Genomic DNA, 19251 nt, shown 5'->3' with positions numbered 1-19251 from the left:
ACATTAAATTGAATGTCTAATGTAACCTACAGGAGAAGCAGAGTACTTATATAATGTGAGAAGCACGCTATACATTCGGGAATTTCTGCACACGTGCTAAGCAGTTTTTCACCGTAGCATTTTACTCTGAGTTGGATAATCCTCACATCATGGAAAAGGAAAAACTTTATATTTTATAGCAAAGGAATGTCTACGTCTACAGCCATGGATAAAATACTAAACATATGCTTGTGTAAATTAGTTTACTGTTGTCAATTGTGGCTGGGGTAAAGATCTTACATGAAAGTCAAACACAACTGCATGAGAGTAAGTTATGAGTTACCTTTTTACATAACATATAACAGCATTATTTCTGGTCTTTACCACGAACTCTTACTAAAAACCTGTGAGTGAAAAAAACTGAAAAAGAAGTTAACCCTATTCTCAGCTGTGCCGTACCCAAATCAAAATATAATTATGAGACACTGATATTTCTTGATAATAATAATATATGTTATTTCACTCTACGAACAAATATAGTATCTTTAAATCCAATGGTTACAGGAAAAAAGGGACAGCCTTTATTTAAATATTAAAAGGATCAAGAAACACAAAGCTATACAACAGTAACAACAGTAACTATTTAGTTACTAAACACAGGAAATACATTTGAACATTTGAGTCCTTTGTTCGTTTGTTTCTCACTGCACACTTTTGGCTTCACCGTTTCAGGACAGTTTTTTACATTATAAAAACATTACATTTGCTACAAGCGGAAGAGGCCATACATCAACATGAAAGTGTATGCATGCATACACTTGTGCACCTGGACATGTATTTAATGTTAAAGCTTCAAGGGTATAGTGGGTGTATGAAGAAGGCAGCTGTTTGTGTTAAAGGTATTTTTGCCATCATGTAACCAGAGAGTGTAGGTAAAAAAAAAATCCATCCTGAATGTTAGCCATATGGAATCTATACATCACCCTCAGTTTAATAATATGAAATATGTTATATGAAATGACTGTGCAATCCCGCGTCACAGAGAGAATCAACTCATCTAACGCTTGGCAGTCTGCTTGTTTGGCTCTTTTATCGGACTGGACTGTAGCATAATGATTATTATAATAGACCTGCTGCTGATGCTCATTGACCTCACTTACTCCATCCAGACTTTCCTCCGGCCGAGGCTGAAGTGCATTGATGGAGAGATGTGTCTGATAACAGGAGCCGGGGGCGCGCTGGGTCGGCTGTTCGCCCTGGAGTTTGCCAAAGAGGGCTCGCATTTGGTGCTGTGGGGAGAGAGGGCGAGTGCAATCACTGGCACCGACAACTCACTGGCACTCAGTGGCACATCCCCCTAGCGACACTGGCACTCAGTGGCACTTGCCGGCACTCAGCGACAACTCAGCGGCAACTCTGTGGCAAGTGCCGCTAGGTGCCAGTACAGCGACGACTCAGTGGCGTGTTTGCGACGAGTCGCCGGCAGCAACACTCAAGTGGCACGACAGATCAGCTGCCGTTAATCAGTTTTATGATCATAGAATGGAGGAGCTCCTGGTTTTTTTATTTACACTTACACTCATATACCATCATATGTATAATGTACCCGCCTTTTTAAAATAATAATAATAAAAAAAGATTACTTTTTTTACCATGATCATAGGCCTACTGTTATACCCCCACTATGATACTCTACTCTGAGGAGATGCCACTGTTAGTCTAAAGTTTAATATATTACGAAGTGAAACGTAGTAGGAGCAAAACAATATGCAAGTTACTTTTTTTTTCTTCGTCCCGATGCGCCGAGAAATGTTAACGCGACACGTAGAGACAGAAATGACATGCTGTTGTGTAGAGACGAAACAAGTGCCATACATATATATTAATGTTATGTTCGGTCGCTTTGGCGGTGCTATATGTTGATAGTTATTGAGTGTGTAGTAGTTCAGGAGAAGTAGTTAATTAAGGATAGCGCCGTTTAGCATGCGAATGCTCATCGCGAGCGAGCGTTTTAGCACCATTGTGGCATCAGTAACCTGCCTGAGAATTACATTGTTCCATGAATGATTAGATAGTTACATGTTGTGTCCCGTGACAGATATAAACAGTAGTATGTAATCGCATAAGTACTTATATCAGGCATGAAAACGGGTCAGGGGTGAAAAAGGTGAGAAGGACAGGAGCGCGGGGGGGCTTTCACGAACATCGATGTTGGACGTTGTATGATAATCTGTAGGTCCTCCATTCTGACACCAAGTCAGTGATCGGGCCCTATAATAATAGTAATATTGTGTACAATATGGTCATTCATGAACCAACTTCCTTTTTTTTTGGCGTGAACAAGTCTTCAAGTCTTGTGCTCTGCTGAGCCTTGAGTCTGTCCCTCGAGTCTGTTCCATGAGTCTGGTCCTTGAGTCTGTTCCTCAAGTCTGGTCCTTGAGTCTGGTCCTTGAGTCTGTTCCATGAGTCTGTTCCATGAGTCTGGTCCTTGAGTCTGGTCCTTGAGTCTGTTCCTCAAGTCTGGTCCTCGAGTCTGGTCCTCGAGTCTGTTCCATGAGTCTGTTCCATGAGTCTGTTCCATGAGTCTGTTCCTTGAGTCTGTTCATTGAGTCTGTTCCATGAGTCTGTTCCATGAGTCTGTTCCTTGAGTCTGGTCCTTGAGTCTGGTCCTTGAGTCTGTTCCATGAGTCTGTTCCTTGAGTCTGGTCCTTGAGTCTGGTCCTTGAGTCTGGTCCTTGAGTCTGTTCCATGAGTCTGTTCCATGAGTCTGTTCCTTGAGTCTGGTCCTTGAGTCTGGTCCTTGAGTCTGGTCCTTGAGTCTGTCCCTCGAGTCTGTTCCATGAGTCTGTTCATTGAGTCTGTTCTGCCTCTACCTGGTTGTCACGATCTTCTAATCTATGCCATACCTGCCATAAATATCATGATACTGATACAATACAATAAAAACAGTATACCATAAATAAGACACTGGTATATTTATTTATAATAGTAATAAATAAAATATCTGTATGGTTCACTTTTTACCAACTTTTTCAACACTTAACAAATGGCAGTAATATAAGTATTAGCCTACAAGATATTAATGAAACTTCATGGAGCCATCATAGCATTGATTATCACTATGAGGCCGTTTGTCTCTGACCAGATGATACCGAGTTCATCAGGATGAGCAGCTGTAGAGTTACACAACTTTACAGACTGAACTTAAACATTTAACTTCTGGCATCTTTTTTTATTTTTATTTTTAAAGCCGAAAATTCCGCCACTTAACGCCACTCTCTGTTAGCGCTGCGCAGTGTGCGCAGACAGCTTGACACGGAGCAGCGCGTGCGCTCTGATCCCGCGCTCTTTTAATCAAGTATCGATACTAAAAATATGCTAAATCACATCGCTCTTAACCAGTGGTCCCCGTATCGCTACACCGTGCAGCGTGACAGCAGCAGATGTAGCGGACTAACATTCAAGCTAACCTAAACCACCAAACGCTGAAGACATCTTGACGCTGATTGGCCGAGACGCGACACGTCCCATCAAAGATGTTTTATTGCGAAGAGCACCACTCCACATTTCCTCCGTGTCCCACTCCAATCTCATAAACGCCGGCCGGCCAATTGACCCCCACCCCCTACCCTGTTATATACATACACAACATGTACATACGTACATATAAACAGGTTTCCTGGTGGAAGTCACGTGTCAGTGCCTTAGATCTCCGGCCTTGTCCGTCACCATGGAAACATTGTCACATGACATGAAAGCGCTTTGGTTCTGTGACGTCGCTAGTGACGACACGGAGCACCGAACCAGAGTCTATAAGTAGAAGTGATTTCCAGCAAAGCAGCAGGGATTTGTGAATCTCACAGGAGAGGTGGGCGTTAGGCGGTTCAGAATCGCCTACACGGGAGGAGCGATTCATAGGCGAGTCTGATTATGAATCGCCTACCTCCCCAACGGGGTGGGACGGTTTGGCGAGAATCACCTTGTGTGATTACTCCTACACCCCATCCCGGGGTGGGTTTGGTTCTGTGGGATTCACAAATGGGGCCCTATTTAACCCCTTAGTTTAGTTTAGTTTAGTTTATTTCAATCAGCAAAATATACAACAAGAGCGCGCTGGTTGACGTGATGACGTCACAGTACGTATCAGCGGGGAGACTGACAGCACGGAGCGCTCAACGAGCCCGGAGCGCAGATAGGTCGCGAGTCTCGGCTCGAGCGCAGGCTGGACCGTCAACCTGAAACAATATGGACCTTAGGCTTGTAGTTCTTTCATTTTCAATTAGTGAGTGGGGGGGGATGTTCGGTTCCCTCAGCTGCTCGCGCACCACCCTCCAGTGTTGTTGTTGGCTTTTGTAGTGTTACTAAAAGAGTAACACCGTGGCCTTGTCCGTCACCATGGAAACATTGTCACATGACATGAAAGTGCTTTGGTTCTGTGACGTCGCTAGTGACATCACCTAGCACAGAACCAGAGTCTATAAGTATAAGTGATTTCCAGCAAAGCAGCAGGGATTTGTGAATCCCACAGGAGAGGTGGGCGTTAGGCGATTCAGAATCGCCTACACGGGAGGAGCGATTCATAGGCGAGTCTGATTATGAATCGCCTACCTCCCCAACGGGGTGGGACGGTTTGGCGAGAATCACCTTGTGTGATTACTCCTACACCCCATCCCATGTGGGTTTGGTTCTGTGGGATTCACAAATGAGGCCCTATTTAACCCCTTAGTTTAGTTTAGTTTATTTCGATCAGCAAAATATACAACAAGTGGGGGGGTGCTAGTGAGAGTGTGCTCACCTGTGTGCGCGGATGTGTCGGCGCGCATCACGGCAGAGCGATGTGACCCGAGAAGTGTTAACGGGGGTGCTGAGCGATTAAATATATCTCTTGTTCTGCCTGTTTTGTGATATACATGCCTAAAAGGCGCCTAATATTTCTAGACTGAAATAATATCGGCATTATAATTATTATGAGGATTTTTGTTGTTGCCTATTTTGTTGTGCCCCCTCAGGACTTGGTGCCCTACGCGCAGCGCGTAGTGCGCGTTATGGGAGCGGCGGCGCTGGAGACGATCAACAGACGGCTGTTTAGTTTAATAAAAGAACAAAGACGTGCTATAGAGAAAATTACAGGCTGGCGGGCCAATTTTTTTAATGTCATGCGATCTACCAATACTACGCCGCGATCGACTGGTAGATCGCGATCGACGTATTGAGCATCCCTAAACCGCAGCTACTCCATTCTATGATCATGAAAGTGATTTCGCGGGCACTTTAATGGAGCTTGTCACTGAGTCGTCGCAGACTCGTCACTGTGGCACCTTTTGACTAGCTGCCGCACCTTTTGACTACACTCAAAGAAATGACTCATTGGATGAACTCAATTAAATTGTTGGCAGGTTTTCCATCCAATAATTATATGCAACTCCAACTCAAATTTAGCACATCAGTGCAATAAAATGTAATTAAGTTCGTCCAACTCATTTGTATCAAATACATCTAAAATAAAATAACGATATTCATTGAATTAAATTAATTTGTGTTTGTCCAACTCAAAATATAAACTAACTAACTAAAAAAATATGCAAACTCCACAGAAGGAACGCCCCTACTGGGAATTGAACCCACGGTCCTCTGGCTGTGAGGCGACAGTGCTAGCCACTACACCACCATACAGCCCTGAAAATGACTTCACCTCATGCAAACAACTGATTTTCAGAAGGCGCAGGTGCAAAGGGTAGTCCTCAATGAAACACATTTATTTTGAATTGATATGCACACCATCTAACCTAAATAAATCAAAAAAATGAAAGTATTCATACATTTTGTGTTACACCCATTCAATATAAATAACTTCGTTTTGTAATTGATTTATTTAAATGTATCAAACAATATTTAAATGTGTCACCTCTAAGAAGGGCTTGAATCGTTTTTTTGAGTGTAGCTGCCGCAACTTTTGATTAGTTGCGGCATTTGCTGGCAAGTGCTGGCAAGTGCCACTGAGTGCCAGTGTCGCTAGGGGGATGTGCCAGTGAGTGCCGGCAAATGTGCCAGTGTCGCTAGGGGGATGTGCCACTGAGTGCCAGTCTCGCCCCTACTGGCTGTGGGACTGCAACACAGCCAACGAGCAGACCGCCAAGATGGCGAGGGAGCTCGGAGTTCAGGTGCACGCGTACACGGTGAACTTGTCCAAGCGTCTGAGTATCTATGAGACTGCGGACAGGGTGAGAGCGGAGGTCGGGGAGGTCTCCATACTGGTCAACAACGCAGGCGTGGTGGCCGGGCGAAGAGGACGATGTTGGAGAGGACGATGCTGGTAAACTGCCACGCGCTGTTTTGGGTAAGATTTGGACGCGCGCACCTTTTACGCACAATGGAAAACCGTGAAACTCCACCGTTGCGAAACATCATACATCCTGACATGAATGACGTAACATCTAGTCCTCCCCACTGTCCAGTCTGTGTTTGTGCACTGAGGTGTGACGGGATCAGAGCAGCCTGCGCCTCCGCAGGGCAACACCGTGTCCTAGTGACAGCTGAGTGTGTGCAGGTTGAGGAGGTTACAGTAGGTGGCGGCAACCCTCCACACAGAATCAAAAGAAGCCCGCACCGTTAAGACGGCATGTGACTCCGCCGGTGATCCTCTTAAAGCCTCAGTCCCGTGCGCTCATACAATAAATTGGTACGCTCATTAGCTCCAAGTATCGAGATATCAGCAACAGACATATGCATATGCTGCATTTTTGTGAAAGCACTTCTAATGCACCACAGCGTGCTGACTGTTTGTGGGCAACAATGGGGTTGCTCAATTTATTCTGCAATTCTGGATAGCTCCAAAGGAATAGTTGTGGATATTATTAGCAACAAAAATAAAGCCAATAAGGTGCAGCTGTGTATAATCCAAATATACTTTTGTTCCGATGAGGTAGCTAGTTTTTCCAGATATGCTGGAATATTTGGCTTCAATAGCGCTGGTTTATTCCATACAATGTTTCATATACCATAAAAGTTAAGAAACTGTAATCCTGTTGAGGTTCTTATGTAATATGTGCATGGTTTTAGAATATAAAATGTGAGGACTTCTGGGCCCAGTTCACTTAAATTCAAGGAACAAATAGAAAATAAACTCAATACATAAGTTTATTCCCTGAAACCTTCATTGATCAAGGAACCAAAGCATCTCTTTTGTATTTTTGGGTTAGAGAGGGTCTCGTCTCAGGTTGATGCTGATCGGTTTATCAAACCTGTATGTCGGTATTAATAAAAACAAATGTGCCTAACCCAACAGATGACAAAGGCCTTCCTGCCACAGATGAAAGAAAAGAACCACGGTCACATTGTAACCATCTCCAGTGCTCTTGGACTATTCAGCACCGCATGTGTAGAGGTAAGAGATGGGATGAATGACGTCGGTCAAACCCGAGAACATTAGAGAACAGAAATGCTTGTATTTACTCTTTCAGGATTACTGTGCCAGTAAATTTGGAGCCGTCGGGTTCCACGGGTCACTGACGCATGACTTGCTTGCAGAAGACATGAATGGCATCAAAACCCGTATATTGTAGACACCGGGACGTTTGCAGGCTGTGAAATCAGGTGAGAAACCCACAATAATATCAACGTGTAGTTATTCAAACTGAAAGAAAAAAATCTTTTGTTCTATAGTCTGCACTTTTTGTTTGAAACCTACCAGGAAGGAGTTAGAGTCTAATCTCCCCTCTGGAGCCTCTCTACACCGTACAGCAGTCAATGAAAGCCATTTTAGGCCAACAGCAAATTATCTGCATTCCTCGCATTATGTACATCCCCTTCCTGTCACAAAGCGTGAGTATGAAGAGTGAATGCTTTGGCCCTTATTGATGAGAAGAAATAGTCAGTGAAAATGTGTTTGTATTCAGACTAATCAATGCAATGCTTGTGTCCTCCCCATCTTTAGATTACTTCCTTGGGAGGCAAATTTGGCAACGTACCGCTTCATGGGCGGTGACAAATGCATGCTCCCCTTCATTAAGAACGCTGAACTGAAGACCTCCAACGGCCACATCAAATCCTAAGAACTCTGTCAGTTTTCTAACTCTGGACCAATGCAGATCCCAAAGGTTTACACTGTATTGAATGTATGTGAAGGCAGAGCCCAGTATGGTTGGTTCTCAACAACCATAACTGGATCTGAAGGGCAGCCTGGGTTTGCTACATGAAAAGCTCATTTCTCTTCCTTGTTCATCAATAAAGTTAGAGAATTACATCTGAACTGGAGGCCGACGAGCCAGTAAGACACATTCCTCAAAATGGTGCTCATATGAAAGAGGCTGCGATAACAGAACTATACAAGTGTCTCTTTTTATTCACATTAACAAACGATGCAGAAACAAAGACCAGACAACAAATCTACAGGAGACATGCGGCAGAAAAATGATGATCCATTATGTTTGAGCCAGACTGCAGTCTCCAGACTCACGAAAAGGAATTCAGAACATACAAAAGAAGCATTAAAGAAATCCCCCCATATGATTGTTATGTTCAGCTGTTCCACAATACTGTTGAAATATACCTCTCCTGCTATTTATGAAATAAAATGACAATTGTATTGGAACTTGATATCCAAATCCTTTTCAGTGAAGTTTTGGTAATTTCTTAAAAACCCTTAAAAATCCATCATAAACCGTCAAGTCAAACATAAATCTGTTAGGATTTAAATTTAGCTGAAGCAGGTCTGTCATGTGACGCCAGCAGTGCATTGTGGGCTCCTTGTGAAGCGACCACCATCCCATCGGTTTCAAACCAACTGCACAGTGGCTGCCTGTAAGTACCCCTGCAGGAACTGGAGGGCGTCTGCATTCAGACTGGTGCTCAGCATCGAGGGAACCTGCACCCCGAAATAGAAACAACAAGCAGGAATCAATCATCTGCACAGCTGCGGTTACGCAACAATCCCAACATGTCCTATATTCCAGACAAAAACAGGATGACTTTAAAAAGGAAAACCATAGAACATGTCTTTTGGCATAGTTTGCTAAATATTTCCTACATACCCTTCCCGGACAGGCAGTCGAGAGCTTGAAGAGCGACTGAGCCAGCAGGATCTTGGGATTGCCGACAGAGTCTCCGATCGGGTCGTGCTCCTTCTTCCCGGCAAAGGCCAGTTGCGAGAAAGCGGTCTGATAGCCTGGTGTGTCTTCAATGTCGATGAAGTGCTCATCATCCGGGATGCTGTCGTCTTCTGGCAACTCAAACAGACCAATGAGCGCTTGCAGTAGAGGGGTCCTGAACAGAAAGATTAAAAAAACAAAATCATGGTTTACACTTTACTCAGAAAAACACACAATTCAGTTTGTATTGGGAGAGCACCACACACACACACACTTGTTGTTGTTTTGACTCTTACCAGAGTTTAGTGTACTCTGTGTCCATCAATGCAGGGCATTCAGTCAGGACTTTTGTTATGCCAACAGCACAGATCTTCTTTTCAACTGGTCCAGACACCTTCTGTACCTCTGGAATAATTATTTTCTCCAACACCATACCAAACATTCTGCAACACAAACAGGATTATTACTGTACGCTTCACTACTGGTCTTCTGCACAAACATCAACGATAAGATACACTAGAGACCTACAAAAGGTATCGGGATCAGGAAATATTCACTCTACTTTAAGCAGGAGAAAGACACCAGCATCAACACACAATAATGATAATTATTGTGTATATAAATCCATTGAGTTCTACACTGAATAACTGAGGTCAGAAACATCAGTTTCTGTCAACATCGTGTTGCTTGTATTCAAAATACACTTACTTTGGCTGGATGCTGTCAAAAATCTCCTGAAGTGCAATGGCTCCGTATTTGACACAATACAAGTTGATAAACACCAAGAAACCTGGAAGACAGAAAGAAATAAACAGCATCCGTTGACAGTTAATACAACAACTGCTGTTAATTTTCACTCTAATGGTTGATAACCAGTTTAAAGGCACACGCTCCGTCACTGACAATCGCTCGGGAACAAAACATGATCCTTAGTCATGAGATGGTTGTACTAACTCTTGATAAACTTGGTGGTTTTGGAGCTTTGTAGCCTCTGGAAGAGCAAAATGAAGATCTGTTTCCTGTACTGAAGGATAGATTCTCTGGCAAAAAAAACAAAAACAGCTCAAGTTAACTAAACATGTCAACATTTTAACCAACATACATTTCACAAGGTGCATCATTTTATAGATGATCCACTGAGAACACAACTAGAATACACTTACGTGGGCATGTGCTCTATGATGCTGTTGAGAAGGTAAAAGCCTTGGTGGTCGTTGGCTTTGGAGGCTATAAGCTTTTGGAAAACACCAAGCAAGCCGGGCTTAAAGGGAAAGATGAGCATAATATTAACATATGTATAAATAACACAATAGATAGATGTTAAGAATAAAACAAGTCGTAAAACAATAACTACACTCGACTGCGACTGAAATACTGTTTTTGCCGTAAACAACTGCCTTTACTTACTATTTTATCTGCAGCAGAGCCGGCAATAGAGGCTCCTCCCTTCTCCAGGTAAGCCTGAAGCAGGCGCACCAGAGGAGGAATGTTTCCTGTCCTCTCCCAGAGCACAGGCTGCAGCAGGTGAGGGAATAAAGCCATGTAGGAAGAGGGGATAGAGTTGGAGTGGATCTCGAGGAGGAGAGACATCACCTGGAACACGTATGGAAGAAACTCTGCAACAGAGGACAAGAAGGAGGAGGAGTTCAGCCACCAGTCGGGTTCATGAGCACATCATCTGCACATATAAATTAATTATATAGGTAAATGTGACAGACCCTGGACATCGTTCTGAAGGATTTCAGTGAAGACGGGGAAGAGTGCTTCCTCGAAGCTGCCGACTGTGGTGGGGTTGGCCTTGCAGGTGATCCGGACAGACAGGCACAGGGACTCAAACAAGTAGTGGTTAAAATGCGGCTTGCTGGGATTCTGAAAATGAGTGACCAAGATGAGTTGACACATGTATCCCCTGAACAAACCAGGATCTTGGTGAATCCATCTGTACCCATAAATAGTGACAAAGTGTGCATTACCTTGCTGACTAAGAGGAGTTTATGAGTGAGCTGCCCAATCAGAGTGGGAATGTAGGGCACGATTGACTCCTGCAGCAGGGAGAAGCTGCGCATGATAGCTTTAAAGATTGAAAGAAAAGAACGACATGAGGCTTCTTAGAATAAGTTTGCAGTTGGTCTGGCATTGACTGGGAAACATTAATGAGGAGAGTCAGGTTTACCTTTCATGATGTATTCATTTTCAGCTGAACCAGGAAGAGCCAGCGCTTTGAACAAGTTGTTGAGCAGCTGTTCAGTAAAAGGAGCCATCTCTGCTGACGTGATACTGAAAAACATACAGAACGATTGGCTGAAGTAATGAGTTTAGTAGCTATACAGATGGACGCAGACTTCTTGCACTTTCATTCTTTTATCTGGGTTGTCTATAAAACTTTGAGACATATAGGACTGCCATTGTAATGCTGTAGGGTAGGTGATCTCTGGAGAAAAGGTATTTGCACGGTTCCCAATATCAGGAGTGGGTGATTACGTCACACATCCTAGTAAATATTATGCATGGAGTAAATGTTCACTTTCACCTAATGTGGTTAAGATCCCGTCCAGCTTTAATATTAAAGAAGAAAATGGTGTACATATTGTTCAATTTACAGTCCAAATATATGTTAACTAACATGAAAGCAATCAGAAATATGGAGATATTCACCCTGCTCTAAACTAGACTGCAAAGATGTTACACTGAATAAAAAATAAAAACATCCCCATTAATTTCCCTATTCCAATAATACACTGTACAATTACTGATCATTTTTTATGCATTTGGAAGAAATGCTCGTGCGCAATACTCAAAGTAGTTTTTGTTAACACAAATAGTTTATGTTTCTATATTTACAGAGTGGTGTTGTTGGGGCCCCTCATGGTGAACAGCCGCTCCAAAGCGTGAGCAGCGTACGTGTGCTGCACTGTGCTCTGGGCCTGCAGGTGACTCATCAGGAGAGGAACGGCCTGCAGCAGCTGCTCCTTGGGAAGCTGAAGGGAAAGGATTGAGAAGAAGCTCTCGAATGTATTCATGGAGCCTTTTGACATTTTTAAATATTGCAGAGAAAGTTCATACCTGGCTTCTGAAGATCATGACATACTTGATGGCATCCGTCTTGAGCACTGGGAACTCATTAACTACAATGACAATAAGTGTGTGGAGGTAATTAATGTGTAGAAATAAAATGAATTGAACGATATTCCTATCATTATATAGTTAAGAGGGACATGAACGGTTTCACCAGAGTTGACAGAGCCAAACCTGAAGTGAGTCAGCTGTGACACAATACATTTTGTAATTCTACATCATATTGAGAAATGGGAAGATTATTCTTACCATTGGGCGATTTCAAGTCTGAGAGAATGTGGTTCACAAAGAACTCATTCAGATTCACCAACTCATTGGCTTGCGTTATTCCATGCTGATAAAAAACAACAACAATGTAAGTACTGAGCCAATTATATCAAACAGTGATTATAAATGTTCATTGCATTATCAGCTATAAATCCAATACTCCTCTTAAAGGGAAAGTCAACAATACCTTCTGGGTCTGTGCTTTAGATGCCAGTGAAGTGACCAAATAGATTGCGGCATCTTTGTGTTTCCAGTTCTGCCCGGGGTTCTTCGCATACTCTCCCAGCATCGAGTTGACATAACCAGAGAAGATCGTTGTGACGGGGCCCTCGAAGAATTTACAAAGTCCCCTCACCAAGTCACATGCCGCCCTACGACGAGTGTCAATGTCTAAGGAACAATGACAACAAAGTTACCAATGGGGACACGGTTATGTTACTTTTGTAAACTGTCCATTTTATTTTCTTTATGTAGAAATATTCTATTCCAACAAATTGATTATTTAACTATAGAGGCCCACTAATGTGCTAATGTTACACCCACACAACAGTCAAACTCAAAACGAGGGGAGAACCTATAAATTCTTATGTGTAATTCTATAACCAATTTACATGAGGGAAGGTGATAAGCAATAATCTACATCTTTACCAGATCCTTCAAGGTCCCTCCGGATGTATTCCTCAGAGTTATCTTCAAAGGTCTCCTCATCAGCACCTAATCAGGGGTAACAAGCAATCTGGTCAGTATCACACGAGTGAACGGTTGTGACCACGCCAGCAGAGCCCTGAATCAGCCATCCTCTGATGACATTTCCAGATGCAATCTGATGAAAACGAAGCCTTTACTTACTTCTGAACTCCATGTTGGGCACAATGACCTTCTCACAAATGCTAGTGAGTGTATTCTGGTCCTCGAATAGATGCTTGTAGTGTGGCCTTTCGCAGACTGATGCCAAGAACTGGATGGCATTGCTGACGAGCTGCAACAAAGACATGGTGTAAGTTAGTACAGGAGAAGTGAACTTTCAAAAAGCGAACATAGAAACAGTCACGGATCGGTCCTCTCACCAAGTCGTATTTGACTTCTTGGCCAGTAGAAACCAAAAGGTTCCATATGGCAGTGACGAAGCGTGGCAGATATGGCTGGAATTCTTCGTCGTACTTCTGGGCGTAGAGAGCCGCATTGTCACAGATCTGAGACTTCAGCAGCTCCAGGAGGCCGGCTTCCTCCTCATCCTACGGGGTCATCATAAGAGACAAACACAAAAATATAGCATGCAGTTATTCAAATTATAGTACTATAGTCTTGAAAATAAATTGCGTTGGTGAAAAAAAGATAAATTAACTCACATTTGTTTGTAAAAGTTTATTATCCAAAGTCAAAAGGGCGTGGAAATTGGTCATCCAGGTTTCCATGTTGTCTTCAAAAAACTCTGGAAGGTCCTGTGGAATAGTACAGAGTACATTTGAAGGGCAATGGTCCCCATCTCTGATTAAGTGTACATGGATTAAAAATGTATCACAGTGTTGGGGCATGGTTGACTATTTATCTGCATTCATTTCCAATCATTAATATAAAGACTTTTTAATTTCAGCTTTTAGAAACTTAGGACCTCCTTAGAATATTTGTGTTATTTTACTTCTTTCTAAAATTCATACATTATTAGTGGCTTTTAAGAGTTTCGTGAGTTTTGCTAAAACTCAGGATGCCAATTATTTTTATGACCGACTCCTTAACTAATCATCAACTGTCAACCGACAAGGTTAGTATCTTGCATTGCAAGGGAGCTGTGGTTCAAGTGCCTTACAAGTCGTCGAGCTACAACGATAACCTGATGCATAAATCTAGACGTGCAACAATTAGCCAAATGGCAAAAATTAAAAGCTGCAACTATTTTGATTTTCAATTAATTGTGAAAGCGATTAATCATTTACAGCTAGCTGCAGTGTGCACACAAAATAGGCAACAGGGGATTACTTAAGCTACTAAAAAGACAATGCGATTGTCCAAAACAGCAAAGCCTTTAAGTACAATGCAAATTTAACTGACCTGGAAGTTAAGACTGTAGAACAGCTTAGAGATGAGTGTAAGGGAAGAAAAGAGGACCTTCAAGGCATTGACGTCTGTACCATGAGTCTGACACAACTCAATAGTGGCCTGTAGGAAAGGGAGAAAAATCAACTCTAAATACTTCTTCATATCAGTAACTAATCATATCCATTTCAACCATATTGACATGCATCAGATATTATACAACTCAGTACAATTAGGGCTGTCCTAAATTTCAAGTAACTTGGTGTTGCCTCTGAATTTTTGTAACTTGGTGTGTGATCTTGTAACTGTCCAATAGTTCACTGATAAAAACACGAGGTAAAAAGGGATTATAGAAACAATTTTGAGATGCTTTAGAAAGTAGTCTTAAAAATCTTCCTCTCTGACAGGACATGCAACCCGTTTCTATATAATGTTTGCAATACTTCACTTGTTTCTTTGCAGAGTTTGTACAAAGGCAAACAAGTTGTCATGAATATCAGTTTAGATAATTCTAATCCCTCATTATTGTAGAGGTTGTCTTTTTTGTCTTTTTGATTCTTCAGTCAATTTTGTTTGTACCATCTCTGACATTTCAGAGAACATTTAGTTTTTAATACTCTATAAACCATTCTAGTGAAGCGTCTGCAGAGCTTTACACTCGTGCAAATTTGACAACTAATCAATTTATAGATTTAATCCACAGATATATAAAAATCACCACGGCATTACTTTAAATTGTCTGTTTATCAGATTGGTGCTCATACGTTTCTTTGAAATAAGTAATTTAGCATGAAAAAAAGCATACAAATGACTTATCAACGAAAGTGATCTAGATTAAGACCAAAACGCCCAATTAGTCGAGGGCAGCCCTACTTGTACTTGGTGTCGTAATTTAACTGCAAGTCATCACAACCTTGAATAGCTCCGTCAAAGGTAGGGCAAATGTGTCCAGTACTAGTTTGATCTCTGACCAAAGCTCATTTGACTTGAACTCATGGCGGTACCTTGAAAAAATAAAATAAAAAATAAGGGCGGGGACAGACATTGTTATGAAATAAATGCAGTTAATATGTAATCATGAAAACACTTTTCAAACTATTAAGAAGTCAGCTCTACCTCTTGAAGAGAGAATGTGCAGTACGAAGCACTCCATTGATGATGTGGAAGTCTCCACTTCTGAAGCGGGTCACCATCTCAGTTAGTAAGTCAGGCCATTTTTGAGGAAAATCTTCCCTTCCTATGATACTGATGGCATCACTCAACTGTGGAAATGCAAAAGATTAAAAGAGGCTCTTCCTTTAGACCTTCAAATCAGACCCTTTCAATAAGCATACCTGCAAACTCATGAGGGGTGAAAAAGGTGACAACAGGGGGGGGGGGGGGGGGTGCAGGTGACTTTTTTTTGGGTCACCACACCACATCCATGTTGTTTGAAGTCGCAAAGCTTTTAGAACCACAACTACAGTCATTTTATAATAATAATAAACAGTTTAAGACCAAAAGGTTCTCCGCTCTGACTCAGCCCTGTAATGATAGTAATAACAAATATACATTGTCATTATATATAATATGGTGAAAGTCATTCATGAACCAACTTCCTTTTTTTGTTGCCTGAACAGTCCTCATGGACTTCTCCCTGAATCTGTTCTGTCTCTACCTGTTTGTCACGATACTCATATTATAACTTCTATACATATTACATACCTGCCATAAATATCATGATACCCGATACCAGAATTCAATACAATACCATAAAAACAATATGGTACCATAAATACGAGACTGGTATATTTATCTATAATAGCAATAAATAAAACATCTGTATGGTTCACTTTTTACCAACTTTTTCAACACTTAAACTAGAACGGGCACTCGGTAGAGCGCATACCTTCGCATATCACAAGATTGGGCATTGAATTATGAACATTTTGGCATTAGTTGCATGCCAATTGGACAAAAATGTATCGTGCTATGGTAAAAAAAAAGATTTTGACCTTTCCATGACCATGACCTTTGACCCGATTGATCCCAAAATCTAATCAAATGGTCCCCAGATAATAACCAATCATCCCACCAAATTCCATGTGATTCAAGAAGATTTGACCTGTTCATGACCTTTGACCTTGACCTTTGACCCGATCGATCCCAAAATCTAATCAACTGGTCCCCGGATAATAAACAATCATCCCACCAAATTGCATGCGATTCGGTTCAATACTTTTTGAGTTTTGCGAATAACACGCATACAAATAAATAAATAAATACACGGCGATCAAAACATAACCTTCCGGCATTTTCAATGCGAAGGTAATGACAGTAATATTAGTTTGAATACAGCCAGATATGAATGAAACTACATGGTTCCATCATAGCATTGATTATACACTATGAGGCCGTTAGTCTCTGACCAGATGATACACAGTTCATCAGGATGAGCAGCTGTAGTTACAGAACTTTACAGACTGAAACATTTCACTTCTGGCATCTTTTTATTTTTTAAGCCGAAGTCTCTAAAGCTGCGCCTCTTCTCTCGCTGTGAGCGCTGCGCAGCGCAGTGTGCGCAGACAGCTCGTCACGGAGCAGTGCGTGAGCTCTGATCGCTCTCTAATGAAGTATCGATACTAAAAATATGCTAAATCACATCGCTCTTAACGTACGGGTACTTTGTTAGCATCGCTACACCGTGCAGCGTGACAGCAGCAGATGTAGCGGACTAACATTCAAGCTAACCTGAACCCCCAAACGATGTCGACATCTGAACGCTGATTGGCCGAGACTCGACACGTCCCATCAAAGATGTTTTATTGCGAAGAGCACCACTTCACACTTTTCTCCGCGTCTCACTGCAATCTCAACAGCAGCGGGCCAGGTGACCCCCCCCCCCCCCAAACAAAAACTCTTCGGATCTCCACGATTCACGTGGATGACCTATTTTGAGTTCAAAACGGTGAATTTCACCGAAAGGTGACAAGTTTGCAGGTATGAATAAGTCATGCAACATTTGAGGATGTACCTGTTTTTGAATCTGCTCTGGGCTGCTAAGCATCAAATTGACGATGTTTCCTTTAATTGCAGTTCGATCTGGTTCAGAGACTTTGTTTGGTTCATCTTCAACCTTTGGGAAAACATATAACAAAAGTAGGAAAATCAACCAAGTGTACAGGTCAACAATAATAACAACACAATACAGGTTCCTCTTGGACTTTGTACTAAATGCTACTTTATATCCATTTCTCCCATGTAGCCCCAGTCTGAAGGCAGACACACTGTTTCTGCATACACGATCCCACAGTAAATGTATAAACATTGTTTTTAGCGAGACTTACAATGCGCCAGTTTCTTTTTATGTAGTTCTTGAAGGTAACAGCAGCACAGACACGAATCACTGTGTCTTGGGACTTTTCCAGCAAAGTGAGTAACAATAAGGAGTAGTTCTGGTTTCCCTCCACAGATTCAAGAAACTTTTCAGCTAAGGAAACAATACATATAAATAAGGTGTTGCAAAGCAGAGATGCACAATTAAATACATACTTTGCATAAAAAGGTCAAGCAGAACAATATTATTTATGAACTGAATTAAAATATGGAAGTTCATGCTATGCCACGACGACGTGTTACCTGGACGCCTGACTGCTGGGTCTGGATCCAGCGTCTTCCTGAGGAACTCAGTGAGGGTCTGTAGGTGAACATCGTCCAGCTCCATGGTCGTGCCTGGAGGCGATACAATCGAGTGGATGAATGAAAAACACAAACCAATGTAGTTATGAGACTAATTACTTTACTACATATGATTACTTACGCTAATGCGGAGTAACCATGTGCACAAAGTTACCGGAAGGCGACTAAAACGTGTGTATTGGTTCCTGTAAAATGCTATTAACGTTATTAAAAGTTATGAAATGTGTTAGCTGTTGAAATAATCTACGTTATAACTTCATTAAACCGTCACGTCCACTGATCTAACAGGTCAATGCAATAATTGATAACGTTCCCAAAGTGTACCGACTGTCAGCTCGTCTTAGTCATAGCTAGCTGACGGGTAGCTGTTAGCTTGCTAGCTGCTAACATAGCTAGGCTATTTAGCTTCAATCTGGCATGAGCTCAGTTAACCGCTGACTTCAGATCGGTTTAAGCAGTCTGACATCTAAACTAGCAGTTTAAAGGTTTCCTAATCTTCTCAAAGTTGGAATATAAGCACATGGCGGTCGTTATATCACATTCACCTGATAGTATATAGTTATATCTAACATAAGTTATCTTAAGGCGCTGTCCCATACTAAAACATGACGTTTAATATGATCTACAGCGGAATGGAAAGCAGCAATGTCCAGTTTCCAGTGTATAGACTGATTCAGCAGCGAGTCAACAAGTCATTTTGCTAATGCTAGCGCTAGCTAACGTGTTATGTGCTAACCATAAAGTTAGCTACTTTCCTTACTTTGCGCATCTACTTGCAAGATGTTGCAGTGTGAACCAATGTTCACGTTTGAATCCCGTACTACTGGATCCATGAACTGTTAGAGCATTGGGTTGACTTACCGTTACAGTTAATTTTAGCTGGGATGGGGCGACACTACGAACCACCACACAGACGTGCTCGCCGTGCTAGTTTTCAAACGTCTGGAGGAAGAGGAACTGCGCGGTCAGTATCTGCGCAAGCGCAAACGACGGAGGAAAAGCGTAAGACACGCCCCTTGTTTCATCTGCAGCAACTTTACTTTACATTATATTGAAAGGTAAGTATTCCTCTCCACTAAACGACAGCTATAAAGCTAGTCTGAAATGTATTTTCTACTTTCACTTTTAGCAG

The 19251-nt window shown here is 42.0% G+C and overlaps 2 protein-coding genes across 2 annotated transcripts; one reads left to right on the top strand and one right to left on the bottom strand.

The window, feature by feature from the left end:
• Positions 1 to 1091: 1091 nt before the first annotated feature.
• LOC130208641 (retinol dehydrogenase 10-B-like) lies at positions 1092 to 8589 on the top strand. Its single transcript, XM_056437892.1, is given in 9 exon segments — positions 1092 to 1287; positions 6097 to 6264; positions 6267 to 6316; positions 7265 to 7363; positions 7440 to 7524; positions 7527 to 7572; positions 7620 to 7632; positions 7681 to 7790; positions 7913 to 8589. Coding segments are annotated over 9 exon segments (885 nt in total). The 3' UTR covers positions 8031 to 8589.
• Positions 8298 to 19082, bottom strand: cse1l (CSE1 chromosome segregation 1-like (yeast)). The gene is made up of 25 exons (XM_056437891.1): positions 18981 to 19082; positions 18060 to 18152; positions 17768 to 17910; positions 17455 to 17556; positions 15558 to 15703; positions 15355 to 15445; positions 14457 to 14564; positions 13757 to 13849; positions 13475 to 13642; positions 13257 to 13386; positions 13056 to 13121; positions 12595 to 12797; positions 12390 to 12474; positions 12129 to 12190; positions 11907 to 12043; positions 11239 to 11342; positions 11039 to 11136; positions 10784 to 10934; positions 10473 to 10681; positions 10229 to 10326; positions 10020 to 10105; positions 9774 to 9855; positions 9362 to 9508; positions 9009 to 9240; positions 8298 to 8842 (listed from the first exon to the last, which is right to left on the bottom strand). The coding sequence occupies exons 2-25, from the start codon at positions 18142 to 18144 to the stop codon at positions 8753 to 8755; spliced, it is 2916 nt and encodes a 971-aa protein (XP_056293866.1). The 5' UTR covers positions 18145 to 18152; positions 18981 to 19082; the 3' UTR covers positions 8298 to 8752.
• Between the last annotated feature and the right edge of the window lie 169 nt (positions 19083 to 19251).

This window comes from Pseudoliparis swirei, chromosome 18 (genome assembly GCF_029220125.1).
Source record: "Pseudoliparis swirei isolate HS2019 ecotype Mariana Trench chromosome 18, NWPU_hadal_v1, whole genome shotgun sequence".
Classification (NCBI taxonomy): domain Eukaryota; kingdom Metazoa; phylum Chordata; class Actinopteri; order Perciformes; family Liparidae; genus Pseudoliparis; species Pseudoliparis swirei.
This window is presented reverse-complemented; position numbering and strand designations above follow the sequence as displayed.